This window comes from Galleria mellonella, unplaced genomic scaffold, assembly GCF_026898425.1.
Source record: "Galleria mellonella isolate WM207_F2 unplaced genomic scaffold, CSIRO_AGI_GalMel_v1 utg121, whole genome shotgun sequence".
NCBI lineage: Eukaryota > Metazoa > Arthropoda > Insecta > Lepidoptera > Pyralidae > Galleria > Galleria mellonella.
The window spans coordinates 2,396,841-2,413,987 of record NW_026441983.1 but is presented as its reverse complement, the minus strand read 5'-3'; the positions used below and the strand labels follow the sequence as shown (position 1 = coordinate 2,413,987).

The 17,147-nt window shown below is 41.2% G+C and overlaps 1 protein-coding gene across 2 annotated transcripts; it reads left to right on the top strand.

The window, feature by feature from the left end:
- The first annotated feature begins 105 nt into the window (after positions 1-105).
- Positions 106-16,695, top strand: LOC113515289 (major facilitator superfamily domain-containing protein 6). 2 transcript variants are annotated; one of them, XM_052899005.1, is made up of 10 exons: positions 106-444; positions 7,671-7,816; positions 8,499-9,144; positions 10,292-10,479; positions 10,876-11,012; positions 11,918-12,033; positions 13,563-13,681; positions 14,678-14,734; positions 15,207-15,284; positions 15,802-16,695. In XM_052899005.1, exons 1-10 carry the CDS (start codon positions 381-383, stop codon positions 15,991-15,993), a joined length of 1,743 nt encoding a protein of 580 aa, XP_052754965.1. In that variant the 5' UTR covers positions 106-380; the 3' UTR covers positions 15,994-16,695. The 2 variants fall into 2 exon arrangements, with proteins under 2 accessions (XP_052754965.1, XP_052754961.1); XM_052899001.1 differs by having other exon boundaries at positions 14,678-14,804; positions 15,126-15,284.
- The last annotated feature ends 452 nt before the right edge of the window (positions 16,696-17,147 follow it).

The window sequence follows — 17,147 nt, the reverse complement described above, 5'->3', positions numbered from 1 at the left end:
AAGTGTGAAAAGAAACGTAAGTACATAATTGTTTTGACGTCAGAATGCACTTTGCTCCTTTGCTTCGCCCGTAGATGACAAAGGTTGACATGTTTATATTTTGACATTTCATTGGCGACGGTCATCTGTCTCGCTCGAGTTTTGTTATCATTTCTGTGTTGTGTAAATAAAATTTAAATACGTACTCGTTTAGTATCACTTTATAGAACAGAAAGTAGTTTTACGAGTTTGCGAATGTCTGTTTTCGGCCACTGACCTCCGTTGCTATGCATGTGTGAGCGTAGTGTCTATTATAATCTGTAAATAAATATTCATTTGTGTTTTCGTACACTTTTTTAATTTGTAATAAATGTAACGATTCTTTGTGTAAAATTCACAAAATGAAGTTCAAGATTGACAAGGGCCTGGTGCCTATAAAGGTTCATTTTTTCTTCTTTTTTGCTGGTAAGTATCTATATTTTATCACGTATTATAATATTTTCTAAGAGCTTATTGTTAATTATTCATTTTGGACAGTGAATACCTTTAGGGCTAGCGGTTCGACCCGGCAATATATGATCTATGTTACTCCCTGACAATACAGCTTACTATAGGGGAAAGAATTTTTAAAATCGATTTAATAATTTTTGAGTTTATCCATTATAAATAAACAATCAAATCTTTTCTCTATATTTGTATAAATTATCAATCTTTTCCACTTATAATTTTGATATATTGAATTGATAAGTTTTAAATTATTAATTTTTAATAGAAATACTTTATCTACTTCATATTAATTACCTAAGTTAATTATACCTACACATTTTTGTCTATTTTTTAATTGAAAGTACATTAAAAACTGTAAACTGGAATACTTATTTTTTTTTATTTATTTGAAATTGGTATACCAACAGTATACATTTTAAATATAAATTACACAACATTGTCTACTTGATTCATCATCATCATTTCAGCCTTTAACTGTCCACTGCTGAACATAATTCTACCCAATATGGGGAGTTTTGCCAGTAGTTGCCACTCTTGGCAAGTGGGTTGGCAACTACAGTTAGGCTTTGGGAATGTTTTAAGAGGGACACTACTTTTTTTATTTTAATGGGTGATAATGGTATGATAACCCCGTCTGCGCTATCGGTATACGCTTGTGGGGCACCAGTGATAGATGACTAATGAGGATGAAAACAGGTCAGTTAGCCCATCCTGACAAATGCTACTAGAATTAGCCACGATGGTTTCCAGGTGGAACCGTGTGTGGAGATCGACCTGACAGGGTATATTGCTAGTAATGGGGCTATTTGACCCCATTACTAACAATCCCTTTCCCCCCAAGGGATACTACTGCCTATCCCTTGATCATTAAGCTCCTTTAGTCGCCTCTTTGACACTCAAGTTACATACAAGTATATTTGTTTCACTTAAGGCTTAGGAGAGATTTTGCTCCTCGCTGCGTGTTCTTCCACTTGTACAATGGATTGTTCAATATGATGCCTACGATCCCTTTCTACCATCATACAGCTCGCCATTGATAAAGAGTTCATCCTCATACCTTAGACTCTAATGGAAGTGCGGTATCAGATATGTTTTCTCCCATGAACGCTTAGATTATGGAATGAGGTCCTTGTCAAGGTTTTTCAAGAAACTACAACATGAGGTTCTTCAAAGGGAGGTAAAGAGGTCTCTTCAGGGTTGGCAATGCACGAGTAATACCTCTGATATTGCAGGTGTTCATAGACTATGGTAACTGCTTACCATCAGGTGGGCCGTATGCTTATTTGCCACCTCAGTTGTGGCAAGGTTCTTGAGTAGGAGTAAATGCAGTGTAGGACGACCCCCCACTAGATGGAGTGATGACCTAAAAAGCATTGCAGGGAGTCAGTGGATGTAGGTGGGTCAGGACCGTTCTTTATGACTTCCATAAAGAACCATTATTTGTCCACTGCTAGACATAGGCCTCCCCAATAGACTGCTATAAGGAACGTTCCCGAGCCACCTGCATCCACTGACTCTGTACAGGTGGTCTATCATAAAATTAAATTCCGAATTTTCGGGCTTAAATGGAGCTTAACATTTCGTTCATCATAAATCCTATTGTAATAGTCCAGAGGAACGATATTTTAACATTTTTAATAATTTTAAATGGCATATATTATGCAATTTTAATATTTTCTGTTTCGTTAGTCTCCGAAATTTCGGAAAATATTTGATTTGGCCCTTTGATGTTCCCATACCTAAAATTTAGGCCGTGACATGTAGTTGACCTTCGCTTTCTTCAAGAATGGCAACGTATGGGGGGTATCATGGGCGAAACAGTATACTCAGTTATTTCCATTATTACTGCTCATGTGTATAGGCGACGGTTACCACTTTCCATCAGGTGGGCCGTCAGCTTGTTTGCCATTCTAAGTTGTATAAAAAAAAAGTAGGTATCTCAAACAACGTCAAACAAGCAGAGTGATAATACTGCTTGTTTGACGAAACGCTAAATTCACAATAAACTTTATTACATTTGAAAAAAAAAGATTAAATGACATGATAATTATTGCGTGCTGTAAAATAATTATGATAATTCTCGGAAATATTTTTTTTTATGACTTTTTATGACTGCGTGTGGATTTTTTTAAATGAATGAAATGGATTTATTTCTTTTTTAATGGATTATAATGCAATGGTAACCTTCCTTATATATTTTTAATTTGCAAAAGATGCTTTTTTAATTATACAGCACTATCGTACCTACTTGTACAACAATTAGTCCATTACCTTAAGGTTGTCTTGAAAAGCTGCTCTCAGCAATAAGACCGCCTTACTGTACTTATACAATTGTATCGTTGTGTTTGTAAATTGTCTTGCTTATTTCCTATATTGTATAATGCAAATAAAGTATACTCAATGGTAACCCCGCCTACGCTGACAGGGCACCAGTGAAGGATGATAGGTGAGGATGAAAAGGCAGGTCAGTTAGCCCATCGTGACGAATTCAACGATATATTAGTCACAATGGTTTTCAGGTTCCTCCACGTGGAGGTCTACCTGACAGATATTGCTAGCAACGGAACTGGTAGTTCGCATTACTAACAAACCCTTCTCAGAGATGATAGATGAGGATGAAAACGGGTCTACCACGACATGAAATTCGAATTCTCGGGACTAATGACGTGTTTTTGTTCGTACCAAATCGGTCCTGTAAATGAATCGTAACATTTCGTTTTTTTTCATACAACTTAGAATGGCAAACAAGCTAACGGCCCACCTGATGGTAAGTGGTAACCGTCGCCTATAGACATGAGCAGTACCATGGACATAACAAAGTATACTGTTTCGCCCATGATACCCCCCCATGCGTTGCCATTCCTGAGGACTCAGGCGTTATTCCTCTGTACCCTGTAAACTCACGCCATATCCCATCCTTCAAACCAAAACACAGCCATGTAAACACAACTGCTTTGTTAATCTCACACATTGATGTCAACCCTAACGTGACACATATTATACTGTGACGTCGCAGTACCAGCAGCGCGGGAGTCAAGGCCCCCGGTGTATCCTGGCCAAATTGCATAATGATAAATCTCGCACGCTCACGACCGTGATCCAATTGCCGATTTTAATGCCCTACAGCTACAGCGGAGGAATAAAGGGATTATTAATAATGGGGTCTAACAGCCCCATTGTGGAAAGGGATTGTTAGTAATGGAGATTGAGAATCCCATTGCTAGCAATATACCCAACCAGGTCGACCTCCTCGCGGTTCCCCCTGGAAACTATCATGGTTAATTCCTAATGAATTCATCATGGTGGGCTAACTGGCCTGTTTTCATTCTCATCTATCACCCTTCAATGGTGCTCCGCCAGCGTATCCCGTTAGCGCAAGCGGGGCTACCATACCATTTTCACCCATCAAAAAAAAGACAGCCCCATTGTTAGCATTATACCCCATCAGGTCGATATCCACGCGGTTCCCCCTGGAAACCATCGTGGTTAATTGTGGAACTCGTCGCGATAGGCCGACTGACCTGAGGGTCTGTCTAGGGGGGAAAGGGATTATTTATTGCTAGAAAAGATTAGGGATCCTTCCTAAAATTTTAGTAACGTAACTCAAGGTGTGAAAAAATGCTATAAAATTACTTTAGTCGCGTGCGCTGCGGAAACTATTGGTCATAGAACAAAAGTATGTTTTACAATATTGAAGAAAATATCAATAACTACAAAAAACTTCGCGATACTACATGTCCAACTATTATCGTTATGTCACAATGACCATTTTTTAAAATTTTGTAAAAATGTCCACGCGTGCGAAGCCGGGACGGGCCGCTAGTGGAAAATAAAGCGATAGCTGTATTTAGCATAGTCTTTGAGAATTATCAAGTAACCTTCAGGTATAAAATTAGCTATGCGATCCGGTTTTATCCACGATAATGGTTTAAATTAGGAAAAGTTTTTGAAATGAAACGAAATAAACAGCCAATTGCTGTTGTACCTATATTTGCATTTTTGTCGTATATTGTAAAGAGATTGCATGGCTGTGTTTCGGTTTGAAGGGTGGAATATGGCGTGAATTTACAGGGTACAAAGGAATAACATCTGAGTCCTCAGGAATGGTAACGCATGGGGGGTATCATGGGCGAAACAGTATACTCTGTTATGTCCATTGTACTGCTCATGTCTATAGGCGACGGTTACCACTTTCCATCTGGTGGGCCGTCAGCTTGTTTGCCATTTATTTATTTAACACTTTATTGCACGAACATAACAGGATTTGTTGAACAACTTTCAATACGTATAGTGTAATACAAAAGGCGGTCTTATTGCTAAGCAATCTCTTCCAGACAACCTTTGGGTAGAAGGAATTAAAGCATACGTAGGTAGGTGGCGCTAAAAAAAAATTGATTAATTCTTCATGATGAATTCATCATGATGGGTTAACTGGCCTGTTTTCATTCTCATCTATCGCCCTTCACTGGTGCTCCGCCAGCGTATCCCGATAGCGCAGGCGGGGTTACCGTACCATTATTATCCATTGAAAAATAAAAATACTGGCTATCTCTGTCTATAAGCGACGGTTACCACTTTCCATCAGGTGGGCCGCTAGTTTGCCATTCTAAGTATCATAAAAAAACCTGTTTGCAGATTACGACAAGATATACAAACGACATTGCGAGTATTATCATTACGAGATTGTGTGATAATGGAACACGCGGTATCACGTAGTTTGTATGCGGCTATCATGACGGCGAAGTGTGTTTGTTTTCTCTTGGCGCTTTAACTAAACCAACTATATTAAAACTAGACAGGGGGGAAGAAATTGTTAGTATTAGAGTCTAACATCCCCATGGTTTTTTTTTTTGAGCGAAAATGGTATGGTAACCCCGCCTGCGCTAACGGGATACGCTTTCGGAGCACCAGTGAAGGGTGATAGATGAGAATGAAAACAGGCCAGTTAGCCCATTATGATGAATTCATCAGGAATTAATAATGATAGTTTCCAGGAAGACATGCGAGGAAGTCGACCTGGTTGGGTATATTGCTAGCAATGAGATTCTCAGTCTCCATTACTAACAATCCCTTTCCGCCCACATCCCCATTGTTAGCATTATAACCTTTTAGGTCGATCCCCATGGGGTTCCAACTACAATCGTGGTTAACTCTTGCGGAATTCGTCACGATGGGCCAACTGACCTGCTTTCATCCTCAACTATCATCCCTCACTGGTTTTCCGTCGGCGTATACCGATAGCGCAGGCGGGGTTGCCTTTACATTAACAAAAATAAAACGATTTACTCCCGTGTTACTTTTTTTTTAGCCGACTTCAAAAAGAGAGGAAATTCTCGATTTGTTTAAATTTTGTTTCTTATCTAATAACTCTGTCAGTTATAAACCGACTAAAATTTTTTGTATTTCAATAAATATACTTTCAAATTGAAGTTTTATCAAGGACGAATCAATAGTTTGAACTTTTTTCATCAAAGCCAGTTAGGCTTTGCAACGATTAAAGCGGGTGTTTTGTTTTACAACAAAATCTTGTAATTTTGTGTCCAATGACAAATGATACTGCTGTTTCCCCTCTGCAGTTTACTATCTGTATGCAAACACGCAATATTTACAATGTATTTATGTTAATATATGCGTTCATAATGAAAGACGCTTGTTTTTTGCAAAGCAATATGTTAAATTGAATTAGATGGTATGTTGAACTAAGCATTATCTTGCGGAACTCCATATCACTGGTTATATTTAATAGCTGGTCCCTGATGCCAGGATTAAATCACTAAAAATCCCTGGTTAAAAATACAATTTTTTGATTAAAAATAATATGTATGTAACAAGGGCTTTCACTGGACTCTGCAAACTAAACAAGCATACAGTCAGGTAGCCCATCGTCATGAATGTATATGGAATTCAGCACGATGGTTTCCAGGGCGACTACGTGGATGTCGACCTGACAGACCTGCTAGCAATGGGACTGGTCGCCCGCGTTACTAACAATACTCTCCTCCCCCGATCTGATAAGATATATTAATGGTTAAGGAGTCTAAGAGCTCTAAACTCGCACAATGCGTATTGCATTAAGATCTGTCTATTTTAACCGGAGTGTGTTTAGAATTCATATAGCAATAAATGAATGGATGAAAACTCTTAATTGTTGTTTACCAAGAACGATGCAGTTTATAAAGATTAACAATATGTACACAAACAAAACAAATATATAATTACATGAAAGCAAGATAAAGGGGCAACAATGGGCGGCCTTATCGCTAAACACTGATCTCTTGCAGGCAACCTTAGGATGGAGGGGTATGATTAAAATTGTCTCTGGTCGAGGCGTAACAGAAAAATAATAAAACTAAGAACGGAAAGTTTAAACTAAAAGCGTATTTACTGTCCGACCTTGCTAAAGCAGCGGGGGGAAAGGGATTGTTAGTAATGGAGACTGAGAATCCCATTGTTAGCAATATACCCAACCAGGTCGATCTCCTCGCGGTTCCCCCTAGAAACTATCATGGTTAATTCCTGATGAATTCATCATGATGGGCTAACTGGCCTGTTTTATTAAGGAACAAAAAGGGCTAAAAATGAAGCCAATCTATAACCTTGTCTCGGTGTTTTATCGTTTACGACTATCAGAATATTTAACAATGCAATTGTTACACTGTAAAATAATAAAATATCATATTTGTTCCGACAATAATCATGTCGTTTTAATTGCTAAACTTTATTTCCAAGTTACAATGTCGAATGACTTGATTATGTTTACACAATCTATTATCAAACGTGGATATTCCATGTTACTTTGCTATGTATTTTACCAGAGGGGGACTGTACAAAAGTCGTTTGCTTGGGTAAGCAAATGACTTAAGACACTTAAGACTTTGTACAGTCCCCATTAGGTACCCACCTCTGTACCATTCGTGTTTCTACTGTAAAGCAGTTGTATTTGCATGGGTGTGTTTCAGTTTGAAGGGTGGGATATGGCAGTGAATTTACAGGGTACAGAGGAATAACACCTGAGTCCTCAGGAATGGCAACGCATGGGGGGTATCATGGGCGAAACAGTATACTCTGTTATGTCTATGGTACTGCTCATGTGTATAGGCGACGGTTACCACTTTCCATCAGGTGGCCCGTCAGATTGTTTGCCATTCTAAGTTGTATAAAACAAAACACATCCTTGTTCACAGCTCTTGGACCGTTGTTACCACAAATAAATGTGTTCGGTCGCCAACTGGGCGTGTCTCCAGGAGTCATGGGAATGGTCACGGCTGTACTACCCCTGCTGTGGGCGGCAGCCAAACCGCTCTTCGGTTACGTGGTGGACTTCTGGCCGGTGGGTATTTTAGAAGACATTAATATTTTATGCGGAATGGTAATCACGCCTGCGGTATACGCTGGCGGGGCACCAGTGAGGGATGATAGGCGAGAATGAGAAAGGCAGGTCAGTTAGCCTATCGTGATTCCTGGAATTCAGCACGGTGGTTCCCATAGGGGACTACGTGGAGGTCGACTTGACAGAGTATATTACTAGCAATGGAATTGGTAGACTGCATTATTAACAATCCCTTCCTCCCCGACGAAGTCAGGTCAGCCCATCTTAATATGAAAAATGGTCGCTTTTGAGGACTGTATGAAAGTCGACCTTAGAAATGGGTCAGCCCATAGCAAGCGGGTTGGTAACCGCCGTCTTTCGTGATCTTTTAAGAGGGACACTGCTACCCACCTCTCGACTATAATTTTCCTTTAGTTACTAGACGACGTACTCCAAAATGATACCACTTTTACAGTTCCACTAGTGTTTTTTTTTATATTTATTTACATAACAAAATTATAGTTATAAAACATTACACGAAGAGATACAAGAATGATATGCAAAAATTCAAATCATTGTTTTTCTTTTTTTAAATATACTATATGGCTTCTTTCCAGCCATGACCAGTTACCTCTTATATAAAAATAGTACATAAAAATATATTTAATCTCTTAAGTAAATTAATTATTTATATATTTTTCAGGCCCACAGAAAATTAGTATTCATGCTATTGATCACAGTGATGACAGGCTCCTATTGTTGTCTATGGTTTCTACCGATGCCAGAGCAACCAGAGACAACGGAGCCGCCCGTTCTAGAATACATCTATAACCTTAATGACACTATATACCTGAAAAAATATAATAATGACCCATTCCTCGATAAATACACGTGTCAATGGAACTGCTCTATGGGCGAGAATTTCGACGTGTTTCTCTCGAATTCGACATTCGTAAACACTGTTTACATCGACGCACAAGTGACAAATGAGTCTTGCTCGCACCTACATATGGGTTTTGACGATGCGAGAGCGGGACAGATCATATGTACTCCGGTCAAGAACTGTAATTTGCTGTGTTTCGAGGAGAATTTGTCAGGAACGAACAGAAGTAGAAGGGAAGTTCACAGCGCGTCGAACAACGCGATAGAGAACGCGTCGAAACAACCACTGAGTTTAACGAATGCGTCGAAACAGGATGTGTCGAAGTTAACCAGTGTGTCGAACGAGACGAATGATAATTTTTATATGACGGTGACGTTTTGGGCGTTCGTTGTTCTTATGTGTGTGGGGACGGTAGCTTTCAACGTAGCTAACTGCATAGGAGATGCGGTGTGTTTTGATGTTTTAGGTGAGCATATTTACAGTAAAATAATATATTTTTTTAACAATTTAAAATGGCTTTATAGCTGATGGCTCACCTTTTTTATACGGAAGGTGTCAAACAAACCACGTCCATAGACTACAGTGACCGTTTAAATGTATTTTAAACGATCACTATAGTCTATGGATGCCTGCAACGCTGAGGGTGACACGTGTACGTTGCAGACCCTGAAGAATTCTTAATACCTTTTTTAAAGAACCTTATAGCCTCTAGGGAAAACCTCGGCAGGAAGCTTATTCCACAGCCTGAGCGTTCGCAGGAGAAATCTCCTTTGAAACCGCACTGTATGTGACCATTTAGGTTCAAGCGTGTGAGGATGTATTGCAGATTCAATCCCAGGATATTTTAATGATGGTGATGGAATGGTAACCCCAACCTACGCTATTGCTATACGCTAAGCAAGACACCAGTGAGCGGTGGTAGGTGAGTATGGAAGCAGGTCAATTGACCCTTTGTGATTAATTTACCAGGAATTGACCACGATAGCTTACAAAAGAACCGTGTGTAGAACTGCTTTTTTTATGGGTGAAAATGGAATGGTAACCCCGCCCGCGCTATCGGTATACACCGACGAGGCACCAGTGGAAGATGATAGGTGAGAATGAATGCAGGTCAGTTGGCCCACCATGGTAAATTCGACAAGAATTAACCATGATGGTTTCCAGGGGGAACCGCGTTCAAGTCGACCTGAGAGGGTATATTGCTAGCAATGGAGGTATGAGACATCATTACTAACAATCCCTTTCCCCCCCTGTAGAACCACTTGTCTGAGTGATTCACTGGCAACGAGCCCACTAGTCCGTATTACTAACAATCCTCTCCCTCCCTCAAACCGCCATACTGGGGGGAAGGGATTGTTAGTAATGCAGACTACCAGTCCCATTGCTAGCAATATACCTCGTCCGATCGACCTCCAAGTGGTTCCCTCTGAAAAAGATCGTGCTGAATCCCAGGTGTATTCATCACGATGGGCTAACTAACCTGCCTTTCTATTCTCACCTATCATCATCCCTCACTGGTGCCCCGCCAGCGTATACCGATAGCGCAGGCGGGGTTACCATTCCATTACCATCTATAAAAAAAAACCGCTATACCAAGATCACCTCGCTAACAGGACCGGACCATGGCTCCAAGTACGGAGCCCAACGAGCCTGGGGTACCGCCGGGTATGGAGTCACGGCGCTGCTGGGCGGCTGGCTGGTGGACCTGGTGTCTGAATCCGACATCAAGAACTTCACGCCCGCCTTCATCATCGCCATACTGGCCACCATCGTAGATCTGTTCAGCTGTAGAGCGCTTAACGTGAGTACATCACCAAAGGGGGGACTTTGTACAAAAGTCGATTGCTTGGGTACCTCTGTCCCATTCGTCTTTCAACCGTGAAGCAGCTGTGTTTGCATGGCTGTGTTTCGGTTTGAAGGGTGGGATATGGCGAGAAATTTGTGGGTACAAAGGAATAACACCCGAGCCCTCAGGAATGGCAACGCATGGGAAGTATCATGGGCGAAACAGTATACTCTGTTATGTCCATGGTACTGCTTATGTCCATAGGCGACGGTTACCACTTTCCATCAGGTGGGTCGTCAGCTTGTTTGCCATTCTAAGTTGTTTAAAAAAGAAACACTATTTTCTTCATTTATTTTAATTTTAAAACCCTCTTCCGGATCGTTAGTAATAAATGAAATGCCCCACGAGCAGTTGCCGTCGCTGTCCAGCCCGGAGGACTCGGGGAAGGCGCTGCGCGAGGTGCTGAGGATACCGCGCGTGATGCTGTTCATCGTGTTCGCAGTCATCGCCGGCACCTTCGACAGCTTCATCATATACTATATGTTTTGGTGAGTCAATTGGGTTTCTTTTTGTTTTGTTCTTGTTTAGTTTATGCTACTGTGCGAGTCTCATGATTCTTTGAATAAATTATTTCTTTCTTTTCACACTTTATTTCTTTCCTCTCTCTCTCTCTTTGTCTCTTTCGTCTTCTCTCTCTCTTTCTCTCTCTCTCTCTCTATCTTTCTCTCTCTCTCTCCTCTCTCTCATACAGTCATCTACTCCTCTCCTCTCTCTCTCTCTCTCTCTGAGAAACTCTCTCTCTCTCTCTAATGGGTGACTCTCTCTCTCTCTCTCTCTCGTGCAGGGGGAAAGGGATCTCTTAGTGATGGAGGTCTCTCTCCCATTGCCAGTAACATACCCTATCGGATCGACCTCTCTCGGTTCCCCCTGGAAACCATCGTGCTGAATTTCTGGTGTAGTAGCATCATGGTCAGTTAGCCGACCTGCCTTTTCATTGTCACCTATCATTCTTCGCTGGTGCCCCGCCGGTGTATACCGATAGCGCGGGCGGGGTTACCATTCCATTATCATCCATTAAAAATCCCTTGAATGTCAATCGAATGATTGGTTAAACCCTATAGATAACAATTGCTTGGGTACCTCTGTCCCATTCATGTTTCAACCGTGAAGCAGTTGTGTTTTCATGGCTGTGTTTCGGTTTGAAGGGTGGGATATGGCTGTGAAGTTACTGGGTACAGGGGTGTAACACCTGAGTCCTCAGGAATGGCGACGCATGGGGGGTGTCATGGGCGAAACAGTATACTCTGTTATGTTCACGGTACTGCTCATGTCTATAGGCGACGGTTCTCACTTTCCATCAGGTGGGCCGTCAGCTTGTTTGCCATTCTAAGTTGTATAAAAAAAAACAATTGTAAATAAATTTTTAAATAAAAAAAAATACTATTAATTGCAGGTTCCTGGAGGAAATAGCTGAGGAAACGGGTTACATGGCGAAGATTAAGCTCATAGAGGGCGTCGTGATCGCAGCTCAGAGTTTCATTGGCGAATTATTGTTTTTCTACTTCTCTGGTATGTGAAGTTTTTTTTACTGTATTGTCTATGACAAGCTGACCGTCAACATCGTACAGTAATGTGCTGCGGGCCGCACAGTATTATACTGTGCCGCCATCGTACACATTGTACGTTATTTTTTTTAAACATGATAATTTTTATCGTAACCCCGCCTGCGCTAACGGTATACGCTGGCGGGGCACCATTTTTTGAGGGGTGATTTTTTTTTTTTTGGTGAGAATGAAAAAAAAATCCAACTTAGCCCATCGTGATGAATATACCTGGAATTAAGCACGATGGTTTCCAGGCGGGACCGCGTGGAGGTTGACCTGATAGGGTATATTACTAGCAATGCGACTGGTAATCCGCATTACTAACAACCCCCCCCCCCTCCTATTGTACGTTATACATCCTAAGGGGACGTGCAAGTATTACGTGTACACGCAAATAATGTTTGATCGTGGGCACACGTGATTTTAATGGCTTGGTAAATGAAACTGAAAATTGGATTCACCTTTTTTTTGTATGGTATCATGGAGGGTATCATGGGCGAAACAGTATACTCTGTTATGTCCACGGTACTGCTCATGTCTATAGGCGACGGTTACCACTTTCCATCAGGTGGGCCGTCAGCTTGTTTGCCATTCTAAGTTGTATAAAAATAAAAGAGCTTTAGACATGTTGAAGTATTTTCAATTATTTGACACTCCCTCCCACATGCAACGTGCCGTAACCATTTTTCTGGGAGATTTTAATTCCCTTGTTTTTTTATTTTTTCTTTTCATTTAAGAGGTTTCCTCTTGTCGGTGCAACTAATTCCGGCATTCACGCACGCATACACAAACACAAACACACACACACACACACGCACGCACGTAACGCAGAGAGCACGCACGCACGACACCTAGTTCACACACTCACATATGCACGCACACACACGCATGCGTGCATTTAGATATGCTTATTACTAGATAATGTTTATGTCTTAATTTTATGGTACTATGATTTGTATTTGCATGGTTATGGAGGAGCGTGACCTTCTGATGCAGGTGATAACACTTACTAGAAGCTCACAACAACGATCTTAGTATTGTATCAATTTTATTACGAAATAAATATTTTTTCTTTTTTTTTTCTTTCTTCCAGCCAGTTCTATTTCAAGCCATGTCTTTGACCTCCCTATACGATATGACGCCTAGTGTTTCCTTTATCTGTCCCATGTAGTTAGTCCTCGGTCTTCCCCTTTCTCTTTTGCTCTCTATTTTTCCCTCTACAATGCTCTTTAAAAATCGTCATATCGTATAAGATGGCCCAGCATTTTGCCTCTTCTATTCTCTGTTGTTTTATTAATGTTTGTTTCTCGTTCGTTTTTTATTTAAATTAAAAAAAAAAAACGTTGTAAACTCCCCTCCCGCTTCTGTAACGCATCGTAACGTTTTACAAGACCCCCTCATTCCCAATTTACTTTACGTATTACTTGAACTCTCCATAAAGTGAGAAAAAACTAAAGGAATTTAAAAAAAAAAATTTTTGAAATTCTCTTACAGGTAAAATTATAAACCGATGGGGCTACGGCACTACGATGACGTTCTCGCTGTTCTGTTATGGTGTAAGGATGGCGCTTATAGCCGTCATACGGAACCCATGGCATTTAGTGTACATAGAGGTAAGAACTATTTACATGCGGCTTACAGTCCGGCTCGACCCACTGAAACTGCGTAGAGATGTTGCATCTCTGTGCATCTTATATCGAATTTATCATGGGGAGTGCTCTGAGGAATTGTTCGGATTAATACCTGCTGCTGATTTTCACCATCGTACAACCCGCCATAAACTTTTTAAAAGGCCGGCAGCACACCTGCAATGCCTTTAGTGTTGTGGGTGATCATGGGCGGCGGTAGTCACTTACCATCAGGTGAGCTGCATGCTCGTTTGCCCCCTGTGTTGTAAAAAAAAATGCTGACTAATGTATATGAGTAACTGTTGAGTTTCTTACGGGTTCTTCGCAGCAGATCAGCGACTGTCCACTGCTGGCCATAAACCTCTCCCCATGGGAGGTCTATCCAATAGTTGTCACGCTTGGCAGGCGGATTGGCAACCGCAATTAGGCTTTGCAGATATTTTAAGAGGGAGACTGCTGTCTGTCCTTCGCCCTCCCTTAGTCGCCTCTTACGACACCCACGAGAAGGGGGGAAAGGGATTGTTAGTAATGGAGTTTGACAGCCCCATTGCTAGCAATGTGCCTTATTAGGTCGACCTCCACGTGGTTCCCTCTGGAAACCATCGTGAACAATTCTTGTTGAATTTGTCTCGATGGGCTAACTGACCTGCTTCATCCTCACCTATCATCCTTTACTGGTGCCTCGCCGGTGTATACCGATAGCGCTGGTTGGGTTACCATTCCATTATCATCCATTAAAAAAAAGACACCCACGGGAAAGGAAAGGAAAGAAAAGAAAAGGAAAGTGGCTCATTCTATGCTGGGACCACACTGTAATATTTACACATTTACATAAATTTACATATACGAGTACACCGGCGGGGCACCAGTGAGGTATGATAGGTGAGAATGAGAAGGCAGGTCAATTAGTCCATCGTGCCGGATTAAATATTTTTTTTTTATACTTTTGTGTCAATGGTTGGTATTTCTCCACCGTTCCAGTCCATAATGCAAGGTCCCACGTACGCTCTGTGCTACTCCACCATAGTGGGCTACGCGGCGGAGGTGGCGCCCCCTGGCTACTCGGCCACCGTGCAGGGCATCGTCGCCGGCATGGACGACGGCGTCGGTGAGATATGTTTTAATATGATTATTTTTTTTTATACAACTTAGAATGGCAAACAAGCTGACGGCCCACCTGATGGAAAGTGGTAACCGTCGCCTATAGACATGAGCAGTACCACGGACATAACAGAGTATACTGTTTCGCCCATGATACCTCCCATGCGTTGCCATTCCTTAGGACTCAGATGTTATTCCTCTGTACCCTGTAAATTCACGCCATATCCGATCCTTAGCAATGAGGCTGTCAAACCCCATTACTGACAATACTTCCCCCTCCCCGCGCAGACGGGGTTACCTTTCCATTAAGAAAAAAGATTTTTGTCAGGCTTCGCGCTGGGTTCGCTGGTGGGCGGGCAGCTGTACGCGGGCGCGGGCGGGCGGGGCTCGTTCCTGGCGCTAGGGGGCGCCGCCGTCGTCGCGTCCGCCGCGCACGCCGCTTTATTTGCATTACTCACGCGGTGTACAGACAAACAAACGGATACCAGTAAGTATGATAATAATAATTTATATATATATATAATTTTTATCAAGTAAACTTAAACTACCGCCAAGTAGTTACATTGCTGTTTTTGTCATTTTCTTTATACAACTTAGAACGGCAAACAAGCTGACGGCCCACCTGATGGAAAGTGGTAACCGTCGCCTATAGACATGAGCAGTACCGTGGACATAACAGAGTATACTGTTTCGCCCATGATACCCCCCATGCGTTGCCATTCCTGAGGACTCAGGTGTTATTCCTCTGTACCCAGTAAATTCACTGCCATATCCCACCCTTCAAACCGAAACACAGCCATGTAAACGCAACTGCTTTACGGTTGAAACACGAATGGGACAGAGGTACCCAAGCAAACGACTTTTGTACAAAGTCTCCCTCTGGTTTAATAGTATTTCACTATAAAATGTTATTATTCCTTTATATTATAATAAATATCATAGATTTTAAATTAAAAAAAAAGTTTTTTTTATCTAATCTGTAATTCTATATCTAAAATCCACAGAAGACAGCCAAGCGCCTTTGCCGGAAGGCGAGAAGTTCCTGCCGGAAAACCAGCGCGACGCTACCGCCATCTATTGCAGCACGACTGTACCTCTCAACGAGAAATAGCACCAAAGAATTAGTCGCGTTACAAGCGAATATGATACTTGTAACAATAGTACATAATGTATATTTTAGCTTTAATCTACAGTGAAGTGAAACTAAATGGATTTTGTATTCCAAATATGGAAGAGTACCGAAGTGTAGCAAGATTGGAAAAAAGATATTTTAAAAATCGTGATAGATACAAGGTTTTTTTTATGATAATAATATGGTAACCCCGCCTGCGCTAACGGGGCACCAGTGAAGGATGATAAGTGAGAATGAAAAGGCAGGTCAGTTAGCCCATCGCGATGAATACACCTCGAATTCAGCACGATGGTCTCCAGGAACTGGCTTTTTTGCGTTGCAGTGCAAAAACTACTGTTCTAAATTCAAACGTGTCTTCTATCTCGCTTACACATTCGCTTCATTACTGTTCCAAAATCGAATTTGTTGATTCAAACTAAACGCAATTTCCATTTGGTTTTCATACCTTTTTTTATATTGTATATAATATATAATAATATTTTATTTTTAATCGATACTTGAAGTATCGTCCATCGAATTTATTCGATTATTTCGTCACAGTCGTAGAATACCGACGGATCTGACAAATATTACATAAAAAGATCCGTCAGTATTCTACGACTGTGACGATTTTTTAAACTATAATAGTGAACAAGCATCCCTAGAGAAGGTACGAACGTATCTATCGATAGAAACGCTTCGGTCAACGCTCGTATTAGGAAGAGTAGGACAGCGCACGTCGTCGACTCATTATATATATATATATATATATATATATATATATATATATATATATATATATATATATATAACACATTACAGCACTATCGTACCTACTTGTACAACAATTAGTCCATTACCTTAAGGTTGTCTTGAAAAGATTGCTCTCAGCAATAAGACCGCCTTACTGTACTTATACAACTGTATCGTTGTGTTTGTAAATTGTCTCGCTTATGTCCTATATTGTATAATGCAAATAAAGTATACTCATTCATTCTATCTCACTGACTCGGTAGCGATAACTTCTCTATCGACAGGTTCGTTTGTACTTTGTCTAGAGAGGTTGGTACTGCACTTAAGGGGGATAGTACCTTGATGAGGAGGCCTTTTCATCCTCGCCTATCATCTCTCACTGGTGCCCCGCCAGTGTATACCGATAGCGCGGACGGGGTTACCTATCCATTGTCAGCTAATAAAAAAAAAGGCCCCGTTTGTGCAAGACTGTAAAATACGTGCCAT